Genomic DNA, 14,310 nt, shown 5'->3' with positions numbered 1-14,310 from the left:
AGTCACCTGTGGATCTTTTGGCTTTCAAATACTCAACCTTCTCCTGGAGGGGACTGACTTTGTAAACAGTACACAAGAAGTCAGAATGGAAGACCCTTCTTTTTCCAAATACAGGAAGTTAGGGACCAGGCACATGACCTAAAATATCCTCACCAAGAACTGGAAATAGCAGTGGCACAAAGGAGGGAGAGAATGCATCTAGTGGCAGCCAAACAGCCCTCACCAAATTGTTCTTGCTGCTTAGCCTCTGGACCAGCCTACTCTTCAGCTTTCCAACAATGTGGTGAGCCTCCTATATTCTTCCAATAATCCATTTTCTGCTTAAGGCAGCCAAAATTAATTTCTATTGCTTGTAATCAAGAACTCTGACCAAAAGACCTGGATAGGATTTGCTTGGATCCAAAAATCTGAACTTAAAATAGTTAGATATCCTATCTTCGTTCTGATCATCTTTATTATTACAGCCAAGACCCAGTGTTCCTTAGTGATCCTTACTGTACATGTCAATTACTTTCTAAGCATTTTGTAGGCATCATCTTTTTGATTCCTCACTGAATCTCCCTGAATTGCATAACCATTGAGGTTGATACTACCATTACTTTTTTATCATTCAAGAAATTGAAGCTCAGCAAAATCAAGTAACTTGCCCAAGATGGCCAACAAACAGGCAGTCCAAGTCCAAAGTTAGTTCTCTTAATAACTATATTACACACTGACTCTTCAAATCTTTATTGTGAAATATAACACAGAGAAAAGTACACAAAAATGTGCAGCTCAATAAATTATCACAAAGCAAACACCTATATAAACTACTACCTAGGCCAAGAAACAGATCATTCCCAGCACTTTATAAGCCCCATTAATAACCCTCCCAATCATTACTTGTTCCCTTCCTCCATAACCATTGTCCTAACTTAGGGAATCATTTTTTTGCTTTTCTTTATACTTGGGCCACCTAAATATGCATTCCTAAATAGTGTTGCTTTATTCTGCCTGAATTCTATATAAAGAGAAATAATGCAGAATATTTTAAGACTAGCTTCTTTCACTCAACATTATGTTTGAAAGACTCAACTATGTTGTTGTAGGTAAGCTTATTCGTTTTCACTGCTATATAATATTCCATGAATATACCATAATTTATCAATATACCATTGATGAAATTTGGGTTCTTTCTAGTTTTTGGCTATTATGAATGATGCTGCTATGAGTATTTTTGTTCATGTCTCTTGGTACACATGTGCACACATTTATTTTGTATATAAACCTAGGAATGGAATGGTTGAGTCATAGAAATGATAAACATTGGTAGACAATGCCAAACTATTTTCCAAAGGGGTTGTACTAAATATGCACTCCTGCTGGTATTGAGGAACATTCCTATTACTCTGTACCCTTTCCAATACTTGGTCATATTAGTTTTTATTTGGGCCATTCTGATTGATGTATGCTTTTAGTTTGTATATCACTGATGACTTATGTTTCTTGACCATTTGGAAATCCTCTTTTATAAAATGCCTATTCAAGTCTCTTGCCTATTTTACGGTTGGAGTGTCTTTTTTTTTTTTTTTTAATCAAATGATCCTTTATTGAAGTATTTTCCTTTGTAGCCCTCAATAGCTGGGCATTCCACTGTACCACTGTTGATGTCATCTATGATGTCATGAGGGTGGCAGCCTTCAACATCACAGCCCACAGTATGGCAGTCCCTAGGGTCTCTCTCTTTTTTTTATTTTTGGCTGGGTACAGTATACTTTATTGATGGCACATGACAAGGTAGGGCTCCCCAAGCCCCTCCCCTTCTTCAGGGGTCTGGGATGGAAATGGTGGAGGTCAGGAGATTCTCAGTGTTTTGGGGGATAAGTTGGGGCAGGGACTCCCCAGCAGCTGAGGGCCTCTCTCTTCCTCTTGCTCTCCGTGGGGCTGGTGGTCCAGGGGGCTCTTACTCCTTGGAGGCCATGTGGACCATAAGGTCCACCACCCGGTTGCTGTAGCCGAATTCATTGTCATACCAGGAAATGAGCTTGACAAAGTGGTCGTTGAGAGCAATGCCAGCCCCGGCATGGAAGGTGGAGGAGTGGGTGTCACTGTTAAAGTTGCAGGAGACAACCTGGTCTTCAGTGTACCCCAGGATGCCCTTGAGGGGGCCCTCTGACGCTTGCTTCACCACCTTCTTGATGTTGTATTTGGCAGCTTTCTCCAGGCGGCAGGTCAGATCCACGATGGACACATTGGGGGTGGGGACACAGAAGGCCATGCCAGTGAGCTTCCCATTCAGCTCAGGGATGACCTTGCCCACAGCCTTGGTGGCGCCAGTGGAAGCAGGGATGATGTTCTGGGCAGCCCCTCGGCCGTCATGCCACAGCTTCCCAGAGGGGTTGTCCACGGTCTTCTGGGTGGCAATGATGGCATGGACGGTGGTCATGAGTCCCACCATGATGCCGAAGTTATCATGGATGACCTTGGCCAGAGGAGCCAAGCAGCTGGTGGTACAGGAGGCATTGCTGACAATCTTGAGAGAGTTGTCATACTTCTCATGGTTCACACCTACCACGAACATGGGGGTATTGGCAGAGGGAGCAGAGATCATGACCCTCTTGGCCCCGCCCTTCAAGTGAGCCCCAGCCTTCTCCATGGTGGTGAAGACCCCAGTGGACTCCACAACATACTCAGCACCAGCATCACCCCATTTGATGTTGGCGGGATCTCGCTCCTGGAAGATGGAGATGGACTTTCCATTGATGACAAGCTTCCCGTTCTCAGCCTTGACTGTGCCGTGGAATTTGCCATGGGTGGAATCATACTGGAACATGTAGACCATGTAGTTGAGGTCAATGAAGGGGTCATTGATGGTGACAATATCCACTTTGCCAGAGTTAAAAGCAGCCCTGGTGACCAGGTGCCCAATACAGCCAAATCCGTTCACTCCAACCTTCACCATCGTGTCTCGGGGACGCAGCTGGCACTGCACCAGAAGATGCGGCTGTCTGTCGAACGGGGAGGAGCAGAGAGCCAGTCCCTAGGGTCTCTTTAATGGTTCCAGAGAGTTCTCTAACTAAAGATGGGTGTCCCATCTGTCCAGCAATGTCAACAATCTCATCAAAACTGGTATTTCCATTGTACTTATTTTTTCTGCTTCTTTCTATATCTTGGCAGTTCCTTGAGGGCTTTGATAATGAGGGCAGAGGCAGAAAGTACCACCTCAATTTGGACCTGTCTGTCCTGAATGGCCATCTTCACTGTAATCCTCAGACCCTCTCCAATCACCAGTTGCTTGGCTAGGTCACCATTACCCTTTTTGGAAGAAAGACTCAAGAGGCCAATCTTGGGGGCCTGGACAGACAGAGCACCAACTTCCCCACTGGTACACTTCAGGTAAATGATTTTTATTTCACTGGGGTTGAATTTAGGCACCACAGTGCAGGCAGCTGATGTCAGATGAACCCGGTTAAGGACAGCCAAAGAAAGTTGCACCTTGGCCACCTCTGAGCCAAAAGCTGAAAGCTGGATTGTATTTTTATTACTTATAGCAGTTCTAAATACAAACCTTTCGTTAATTACATGTGTTACAAATACCTGCTTCTACTCTGTGATTTACCTTTTCACTCTTTTAATGGTGTCCTTTGGTGATGCAAAGTTCTTCATTTTAATTTGTCAAAATTTATCACTCTTTTCCTTTTTAGCCATTTGTATGTCCTATTTGAGATGTCTTCCCCTACACTGAGGTCAATATATTCTCTTAGATTATCTTTTAGGAGCTTATTGTATTGTCTTTAACATGTTGGTATGCAATCCAACTAGAATTGATTTTTTGTGTGTATGGTGTGTGAGGTAAGGATCAAGTTTCTTTTCTTTCCCTTCTTTCCTTTCTCTTGGGCTATTCAGTAGTCCCAGCAATATTTACCATTCTTTCCTCACTGCTCTACAGTACAATCTTTATTGCAAATCAAAGATTTTGTTTCTAGGATTTTATTCTATTCCTAGGGCCTATTAGACTATTCCATAAAAGCTTTAGACTAAATCTTGACACCTAATAGAGCAAATGTTTCCAACTTGTTTTTATTCACTCAAGTATTTTTATATATGCTATTTATGGCCTTTCATTCCTCTACATATTTTTTAGAACCAGCTTGTCAAATTTCCATGCAAAAACTCCGGCAAAACCCTGCTGGGATTTTTACTGGGATTATTTTATTTATATATCAAGTTGGGGAGAACTGACACTTTACAATATTGAGTCTTTCAATCTAAGAATATATCTTTCCATTTATTTATTCTTTCATTTCTTTCAATAACTATAGGGTTTTGGCCACAGAAACAAGATGACAAAGGGGACAGCATCATCTGGAAAGTGTTGCAATAAGACGTGCACATTGTGCCACCACCGTGGTTCTAAGGCCTATCACCTTTGGAAGTCGACCTGTGGCAAATGTGCTATCCTGCCAAGAGGAAGAGAAAGTATAACTGGAGTGCCAAGGCTAAAAGACAAAATACCACTGGGGCTGGTCAAATGAGGAAGCTAAAAATTGTACACCCCAGATTCAGGCCTGGATTCCATGAAGGAACATCACCTAAACCCAAGAGGGCAGCTGTTCAGCACCCAGTTCTTCCTAAGGATTTCAACAATTAATCACACAATAAATGTTCTGGTTTTTAAAAATAATAATAATGTATTATAATCTTCTGCACAAAGACGTTGCATATATTTTGTGGGATTTATTCCTAGGTATTTGAACTTTCTTTACTCTATGGTAAATAATATTTTCATATATTTTTTAACTTCATTGCTAGTATAGGCCCACTTCATTTTATTGTGCTTCACTCTATTGCACTTTGCAGGTATTGCATTTTTGACAAATTGAAGGTTTGTGGCAACCCTGTGTCAAGCAAGTCTATCAGCACCATTTTTCCAACAGCATTTGCTCACTTCATGTCTGTGTCACACTTGATAATTCTTGCAATATTTCAAACTTTTTCATTATTATTATTATATTTGTTATAGTGATCTATCATCAGTGAATACACCTCTGCTGAAAGCCCAGATGACGGTTAACATTTTTTAGCAGTATTTTTTAAGGTATTATACTTTTTTTAGACATACTGCCATTGCACATTTAAAAGACTACAATATAGTGTAAACATCACTTTTATATGCACTGAGAAACCAAAGAATTTCACTTCACTTGCTTTATTGCAATATTTGCTTTATTGCAGTGGTCTAGAACTGAACCTGCAATATCTCTGAGATAAGCTTGTATATATAAACATAATGAAATTTTGCATATTGGCTCTGTACCCAGCAATGTGGCCAAACTTATTAGTTCTAATAATTGATCTATAGATTCTTCTGGATTTTCCATGTATATAGTCATCATCGGCAAACAATAGATTTAACAGGATTCTTTTCTAATTTTCATATATTCTCTTTCTTGCCTGACTGTATTAGCTAGAATATCCAATAAAATGATGAATATTAAGTGGTGAGAGTGGGCTCCCTTGTCTTATTCCCGATCTCAAGAAGAAAACTTTCAAATCTCACCATTAAGTTTGATGCTGGTTATAGGTTTTTTGTAGATATGCTTTTTCTAATTAAGGAAGTTTTCTTTTATTCGTACTTTGCTATGAGTTTTGAATCATAAATGGAGGTTGAATTTTATCAAGCACTTTCTCTGCATCTATTAAACTGATCATTTTTATCCACTAGTATATTAAAATGGTGATTTACATGGACTTTTAAAGAATGTTAAAACCACCTTGCATTCCTGAAAAAACCCAACTTGGTCATACATATTCCTGGATTTAGTCTGCTAACATTCTGTTCATGACTTTTTGCATCTATGTTAATGAGTGAGATGAAACTGTGATTTTCCTTTCATCTGAGATCATTTTGATTCTACCTGAAGAATTTATTCCTTAAGTGCCAGTGTTCAGGTGACAAATCCTGTTTTTGACTGTCTGAAAATATCTTTATTTAACCTTCATTCTTAAAGACTGTTTTCCTGAAAAAAGAATTCTATATTGGTATTTCTTTCAGTATTCTAAAGATGACCTCGCTTGTACTGCTCTGTGCAGAAGTCAGCTGTCAGTCCAATTACTATTTCTCTGAAGGCAAACTGTAATTTTTCTCTGGCTACTTTTCTCTTTACTTTGCTTTTATAGCAATTTTTTTAAAAAGATTTTATTTATTTACGTGACACAGACACAGCGAGAGAGGGAACACAAGCAGGGGGAGTGGGAGAGGAGAAGCAGGCTTCCTATGGAGCAGGGAGCCTGATGTGGGGCTCAATCCCAGGACCCTGGGATCATGCCCTGAGCCAAAGGCATACGCTTAACGAATGAGCCACCCAGGCGCCCCTATAGCAATTTTTTAAAAATATTTTTTTTTGAAAGAGACAGAGACAGAGCACATGAGTGAGAGCTGGGGGAGGGGCAGAGGAAGAGTGAGACAGTCTCAAGCAGACTCCCTGCTGAGTGCAGAGCCTGACACGACTGGGCTCCACCTCACAACCCATGAGATCGTGACGTGAGTAGAAACCATGAGTCAGACGCCTAACTTACTGACTCACCCATGCACCCCAGTTTTATAGCAGTTTTAACTTAATGTGAATCTACTGTAGATTTCACTGTACTTATCCTGCTTGGGATACATAGGGCTTCTTAAATCTGTGCATTCCATTAGCTTTGGAAAATTCACAGCTATTATCTCATCAAGCATTGCTTCTGTCCATTCTTGCTCTCCTCACCTTCTAGGACTCCAATTATATAAAATGTTAGACCTTTTCACCATATCTTCTCTGTCTCTTACCTCTTTCCTGAATTTCCCGTTGTTGCATTTTTAAATATTTTCTTCTGGATATTTTCTTCTGACTTTTCTTCTGACCAGGTCACTATTCTCTCTTCAGACATAGTAACTTTTTGCTAAGCCTATCAACTGAGTTCTAAATTTTCATCTGTTTACCTACAGAATTTCTATTTGGTTCTATTTTTTTTTTTAAGATTTTATTTATTTATTTGACAGAGAGAGAGAGCACAAGTAGGCAGAGCGGCAGGCAGAAGCAGAGGGAGATGCAGACTCCCTGCAGAGCAGAGGGAGCCCAATACAGGACTCAATGCCAGGAGCCCAGGATCACAACCTGAGCCGAAGATAGTCGCTTAACCAACTGAGCCATCCAGGCACCCTATTTGGTTCTATTTTTATAAATTTCAATTCTTTGCCAAATTTATCAAACTTGTCTTTTATCTTGAACATAATAAATATAATTGTTTCAGTCTGTTGCCCCTTTGGATCCATTCATTCTATTGTTTGATTTTTGTTCATGTTCTCTTCCAGGAATCTGGTTATTAATCAAATGTACCAGAAACTGTTCTCATAAAATTGTTTATAGAAACAATCTGAAGCCTAATCTAAATAAACCTCCAGAGGTTTGCCTTGCTTCTTCCACATACCTGGGGACTCTAGCAGCCTGGGAGCACCTTAACCCAATTTCATGAACTTAGATTTTTCTGAAACTGAGCTGCACTCCCTACAATGGCCTATTTCTAATTTACCCTTACTTCCAGAACATGGCCCTTCATAGTTCCAACCCAGAGAAAAGGGAGTTCACGAGGGTTCCCCCTATTTGACTGGTTCTGAACATTCCTTGTTGCTTTAGTCCAGAGAGGCACATTCACAGCCTTGACAAGCTTCCTCACTCAAGAATCCAGCATATGCCATCAGAGGAGAAAGGAGCCCTCAAAATGGACTCTCATCGCTGGACTTCTATCTTTATACTTCGGCCCTCACATTGATTATAGCCTGGTAATTCTTCATTATCTGGCTAGCTCTCCAGGATCTTCAAGCAAATATTCATATGTTGAAAATTATTTTCTAATTGTCCCCAGTGGGAGAACTGATCCGATTACCTAGGCTGCCATTACTCAAAACAGAAACCAACACCGCCACTTTACCTTTTTCAGTTTGAAAATACCTTACTGAATAAAATGGAAACAAAATAGAACTTTTAAAAGTCTGCCTTCTCGGAGCACCTGGGTGGCTCAGTCTTTAAGCGTCTGCCTACGGCTCAGGTCATGATCCCAGGGTTCTGGGATCGAGTCCCGCATCAGACTCCCTGCTCAGAGGGAAGACTGCTTCCCCCTCTCCCTCTGCCTGTTGCTTGTGTTCCCTCTCTCGCCGTCTCTCTCTGTCAAATAAATAAATAAAATCTTAAAAAAAAAAAGTCTGCCTTCTTTCCGTCACTGGCTAACAGTATCAGTTCATCTAAGTGGTGGTTCTATCCCCCTTTGATTTATCTTTAGACAGAAATGAAATTAGCACAAAAATAATGAAAAACCATAGTGGATTTAAAGAATAACATAAAATTGATCCCTAAAGAGATTTACAACCTATACTTCATAAAAAAAATTTCATCTGAGAGAAAAAAGCCCAGAAAGGGTCAGTTCCTGATGAGCAGAAAGGCAAGAGAGATGTATAGAATGTCTCTTACAATATAAGCATAGAGAAGAATCTCATGATACATCTGTGTGTTTTTTTTCTGAACAGATAATATATCCATATTATTCAAAATTCAAGAAGTATAAGAGTATACAGTGAAAACTTCCACCCACCTCAGTCCCCACCACCAAAAGCAACCAATGTTATTCGGCTTTGTAGTCTCCCAGAGTTACTTTATGCACATAAGTGTGTGTGTGTGCATATATATTCTTTTTTATACAAATAATAAGCATATTAAACACACTTTTTCCCCATTTATATCTCAGAGATCTTTCCATAACTATATATGAAAAGTTTTGTCATTTTTTTTCTATAGCTGATTAATATTTCATTGGCTGGATATTCCATAATTTATTTAACCAGTTCCCTATTGATGGACATTTATGTCCTTCCTAATCTTTTACCATTATAAACCATGCTATAAAAACTTTGCGTCTAAATAGGCCTGGGTGTCTCAGATGGTTAAGCGTCTGCCCTCGGCTCAGGTTATGATCCCAGGGTCCTGGGATTGAGCCCCATATCGGGCTCCTGGCCCAGCAGGGAGCCTGCTTCTCCCTCTGCCTCGCCCCGGCTCATGCTCTCTCTCTCTCTCTGTGTCTCAAATGAATAAATATTTTTTAAAAAATAAATAAATCAATAGGCACAAGAATAAATCTAGAGGATAAATTCCTAGAAGGAATGATCAATGAGAGCATATACTGTAATTGTGATGGATATTGACAAATTGCCCTCCACAGCATTTGTATTAATTTACACTCCTAAAAGCAATGCATGGAAGTGCTTGTTCCTGCACACCCCTACCAACATAGTGAGAGATCAAACTGCCCATCGTATATATCATTTCCATGTCCCTTAACAAAAATTAGGTTGAGCATTTTTCATACGCTAGGAGCCACTTCTCCTAAAACCTTAACAGCTTAATATAGGAGGAAAAGAGTGAAAAGAGATAGTGCTCTTGATTTTTAGGGTTAAAGGTATATGCTAAATTATGTAAGAACTACTGGTGAAACAACTTGTAACAGGATTCAGAGAGGCAGGAAGTAAGAAAAGGAGAAAGAAATACTTAAGTTTATTTCCAGCAGTATCAAGTGTGGAAGATGCAGTCCTCTTGTAGAGAGAGAAAACCATTACAAACAGCTTGTTCGGTTTCCTAAATTTATTTAGTGACATTTAGACCACTATAAAGAAGAAAAAGCCAATTTTTCTATAGAGAGCTTTTAATATGTCAGCCAAATATAGACCAATTCTACAAGTATTCTGAGAAGAGACCAGAGAAACCAGGACTAGTTTTGCAAATTTAGATGGTATATGGGAAAATGTTTTTTTTTAATTTTAATGGGTATGTATTTATTTTAACATATATTAGGAAAAGTTGATACATCAAAATAGTAATAGCACAGGGCACCTGGGTGGCTCAGTTGGTTGGGCCACTGCCTTCGGCTCAGGTCATGATCCTGGAGTCCCGGGATCGAGTCTCGCATCAGGCTCCCTGCTCGGCGGGGAGTCTGCTTCTCCCTCTGACCCTCCCCCCTCTCATGTGCTTTCTCTCTCTCATTCTCTCTCTCAAATAAATAAATAAAATCTTAAAAAAAAAATAGTAATAGCACAGATATCATTTAGAATGAAACAAAATTTTAAATGTCAATTTAAAGAAAAAATAGTAACCAAATAATTTTGGAATGTATTCTCTAACGTGGCAAAAACCATGACGTGCTACCTGCATGGCCAAAGTCTTAGAAACAATGAACAGAGAAAGGAAAATGGAAGCTCAAGAATAACTAAATTTATAGATTATAGCCTCTAAAGCAAGGTGAAGAGGAAACAAACTTTCCTATAATAATTTATTTTATATTTGACAATATTTAAAATATTAGTCTTCTTTCTATGTTACCAGCATTCTGATCATGCTACAGATTTAAATTTATTGTGTACGTTGTACTTTCTCTACAAAGAGAACCAAAAAACAGGTTTTTTCTAAAGCATTTGAATATCAGGTCAGAGTTCTTTAGAACAGGTCTCATAGGACTTCCCCTTCACTAAACAGGCTGCGGAGATAATTAGCCTGGGCTTTTAGATTCAAGGGCAGAGGAACCAAAAGCAGGTTATGTGGTTATAGACTCAAGAGGCTTAAACAAAAAGAAACTGGCTGAGTTTATATTCCAACCAAATCCCAAAACCACATGATCCAATTTCTCATCAGTCCTTCTGAGTGAAACCAGCTCTTCCGTGGTCATTCAGACTACAAACCTTGCATTATAATGTCATGGAATGAATAATGACAGGACTAACTGGCTATCTCAACACCACAAAAACACAACCACTATCAGAAAAAAAAAAAATTATCACAGGCAGACAAATTTATACCATTTTGATATAAAACTACAATAGAAAAGCAAAAAACCATAAGGGCTCGTTGGCATAAATTCCCACGCTTTTGCTCCATCCACTATGATAGCCACCAATTTTTAAATTTCAATTTAAATTGAAATAGCTACAATATGCAACATTTCCATCACTGCAGAAAGACTAACCACACTGCTCTAAGACCTACATAAGAATCATGACAAGTTAACCTGACTTGTTTCCAATCCTTAGCGTCTAAGTGCCTTGATAACTCTCACAGTCATTTATACCAAACTAATTTCTAATGCTAACTTCAAGGTCATAACAGACTTTGCCCTTTATTTTCCACAAAGCTCCCTAAACTTAAAAAAAAAAAAAAAGTCTGTTCTTAAGTGATGCAACATGTATGCCTAAGAGAGTTTCACTATATAAAGAGTGACATCTCTCTCCTCTTGGGGACTGAAGGACCCAGGTGCCCCAAATAAGAGGCTATTAGAAACAATTACAGTTCACAAAACAATAAGAGCACTGTGGTCACCGTACAGCTGAGTTCAGAAGAACATAAAGAAGTTTCCTTACTTCATCACTAAAACTTCAGCTAACAAACATGAAGACACTCAAAAGGTACTCTCTGCAGAGAATATTGTTAAAAAAAAACAAGTTATGATTTCTGGATAATTATAAATTCCTGCTTTGAAGGAATAAGATACACTGAAAGATCAAAACCTTTTATTTTAATCAAAACCTTCAATTCAATAACAACAGAATGTCCAAACTCATTTCTTTTTTTTTTTTTTTAAGATTTTATTTATTTATTTGACAGAGAGAGCGAGAGCGAGAGCAGGAACACAAGCAGGGGGAGTGGGAGAGGGAGAAGCAGGCTTCCCGCTGAGCAGGGAGCCCGATGTGGGGGTCAATTCCAGGACCTTGGGATCATGACCTGAGCCGAAGGCAGACCCTTAACAACTGAGCCACCCAGGCGCCCCCAAACTCATTTCTTATTGCTGTTTTCCCTCTAGGAGAGGAATGGCAGAAACCTTCAATTTCATTCTATCTCAGGCCTCTATTGTTTACTTACTGGATCATTTTCTAGAGGAAGGTGGCAGAAGAATCCAATCAGACTCCTAATTTGAAGCAGTTTTTTAAGTTTATTCCCCAGGCTATAAAAATCAAGCCAGATGCATGATTTCTGCACTGCTTTGGAAATCCAGCTTCATGCTAACCCCACATTTCTCAACAGCAGCACTGCTGACACTTGGGGCCAGAACATTCTTCGTTGTGGGGGCTGCCCTGTGCATTGCAGGGCATTGAGCGGCATCCCTGACCTCTACCCACTACATACCACTGACAGCCCTCCCCCACCTCCCCAGCCCCAGCAGTGACAACCAAACCATCCCCTGAGCATCCCCAGGCAAAATCGCTCCTGCTTGAGAACCACTGCTTTAACCCAGGAACATTCTTAATTATCTCAACCCTAATTCTTCATATGCATTTGGTGCTCCTCCAAATCTCTGTGTTGAGACTTTGTCTCTCAATCCAGCAAATATTTATAGGACCTCTAGGACACAACATTAAGGGCTCTAGGAGATAAACAGAGGAGACAGATTCTGTCCCTCCCCTCAAGCAGATTTCTTGAGGGTAAGTACATAAAGAACTGTAATAACAGATACTCAATTATATAATGTTTTGAGTTGCTGATGTTTGTTCCTGGGGTACTCTCATCTTACCACACTAGAAACACCTTGAGGGCAAAGACCATAACCTGCCCTGGAATATCAATACTGGATCAATAGCCAATAAAAACAAACGATTGTAAGCTTCATGACAACAAGGTGACAGTTTCATACAGATAGCAAAATCACCACACTAACTTGGGCAGATAAGTTAACCTCTCTCAGCTGTAGTTTGTTCTTCTATAAAATGGGGGGAAAGGGGCACCTGGGTGGCTCAGTCAGTTGATCTGCCTTCGACTCAGGTTGTGATCTCGGGGGTCCTGGGGTCCAGCTCTGCCTCACGTAGGGCTCAGTGGGGAGTCTGCTTCTCCCTCTCCCTCCGCCCCCCTCCCAACCGCTCGTGCTCTCTCTCAAATAAAATCTTTAAAAACAAAATAAAATGGGGAGAAAATGACTGTTGACAGGATTAAGTCAGATAACACAAGTAAATCTTTGTCCACTTTCTGGCACAAAGAAGCATTCAATTAATGTAAGTCATCATTACTATTATTTTATTAGCAACAAATCCTACCTCAAGGGGAAGAGTGTGCTCTGGGCTACAGTAACAAGCCCCTACATGACAGAAAAAGAAACCAACAGTCACCCTAAGGGCAAGAGGAAGAAAGTAACCAGAAGTATTTTTATCAATGTCCTGGGAAGAAAAAAGTGAATGCAGGACCCAATTAAAAGGGGGGGGGGGAAGGGGAGGAATTCAAACTCTCAGAGACAAACCCACCATCCTCCAATATATTTGACTATTCTTAGTCAAAATTTAAAATGTTTGGGTTTGTTTGCCATAAGCACACAAGGAGCTTAAGGGGAAGTAAAACCAAAACAAAACAAAACACAACACTCATAAATACTGACATATGCAAGGGACAGATGTTTATGAGACTCTTGAGTGTTCGTTTGCTGAATCTTTTTAGAAATTATGCTTAAAATTTCTATTGCTGTAATGTTAAATACATGCCATCAATTCTGAACATACTATAAAGCATAAAAGTTCATACAAAGGAAAAAAGGACAAAATTTGTCATATGTTTTAAAGTAAGAGAACATAAAATCACGGGGGAAAGCTGGGTGATTCAAAGGGGTGTGTGTATGTGTGAGAGAGAGAGGTATTTGTGTGTGTGTGTGTGTCTGAAGCAGCATTAGAGGATGGGAGATATTTGTGTGTGTGTGTGTGTGTGTGTGTGTCTGAAGCAGCATTAGAGGATGGGAGATATTTGGGATAGAAGTAAAAGATGAGAAGAATCACCACCATGCAGGAAGACACACATCCAGGAACACCTCTGAGAGCACACAGAGTTGAGGTGAGCAAAAACAGATCTTATTCTCAGAACAATGAATAACAACACCAGTTATAGTGTGTCCCGGGGGGCTAGGCACTGAAACTTCAGACAGTGGCTCATGTAACCCTCCCGGCGATCTTATTAGGCGGGTACTGTTAGTACCCACATTTTTACAGATGAGGAAACTGAGACAGGGAGATGTGACTGGCCCAAGGTCACTTAATCAGTACGCTGAAGATGCAGACTCCAACCAAGGCGCCCCGCACCACCTCTACCACTATAGCTGATGGTGTCTATTTTCATTTCAGACTTGGAAAATTAATTCCTACTTGCCACTTAGCGAAACCAGTTCTCTCCCCCTACCCTTTGAATCTCCATGTGTGGTGAGCATAAGGAGGCCCGAGAGGTCAAAGTGCGATGGATGCACCCTTCGCCTCTGGCTGCTGAAGTAACCCCCGCGCAGGAACTCGCG

At 40.1% G+C, this 14,310-nt stretch overlaps 2 protein-coding genes and 1 pseudogene across 2 annotated transcripts in view; 1 reads left to right on the top strand and 2 right to left on the bottom strand.

The window, feature by feature from the left end:
- TMED8 (transmembrane p24 trafficking protein family member 8) overlaps positions 1–14,310 on the bottom strand; it is a 35,341-nt gene that overhangs the window by 20,256 nt on the left and 775 nt on the right. The window lies entirely within an intron of this gene.
- LOC110571646 (glyceraldehyde-3-phosphate dehydrogenase-like) lies at positions 1,928–3,008 on the bottom strand. The gene has a single exon (XM_021679801.2). It carries the CDS (start codon positions 2,939–2,941, stop codon positions 1,943–1,945), a length of 999 nt encoding a protein of 332 aa, XP_021535476.1. The 5' UTR covers positions 2,942–3,008; the 3' UTR covers positions 1,928–1,942.
- Positions 4,323–4,641, top strand: LOC110571647 (annotated as a pseudogene).

Source organism: Neomonachus schauinslandi, chromosome 9, assembly GCF_002201575.2.
Source record: "Neomonachus schauinslandi chromosome 9, ASM220157v2, whole genome shotgun sequence".
Taxonomy (NCBI): Eukaryota; Metazoa; Chordata; class Mammalia; order Carnivora; family Phocidae; genus Neomonachus; species Neomonachus schauinslandi.
This window is presented reverse-complemented; position numbering and strand designations above follow the sequence as displayed.

Bases quoted from the DNA above. Each gene is read 5' to 3' on its own strand.
- LOC110571646 (XM_021679801.2), bottom strand. From the start codon at position 2,941: ATGGTGAAGGTTGGAGTGAACGGATTTGGCTGTATTGGGCACCTGGTC.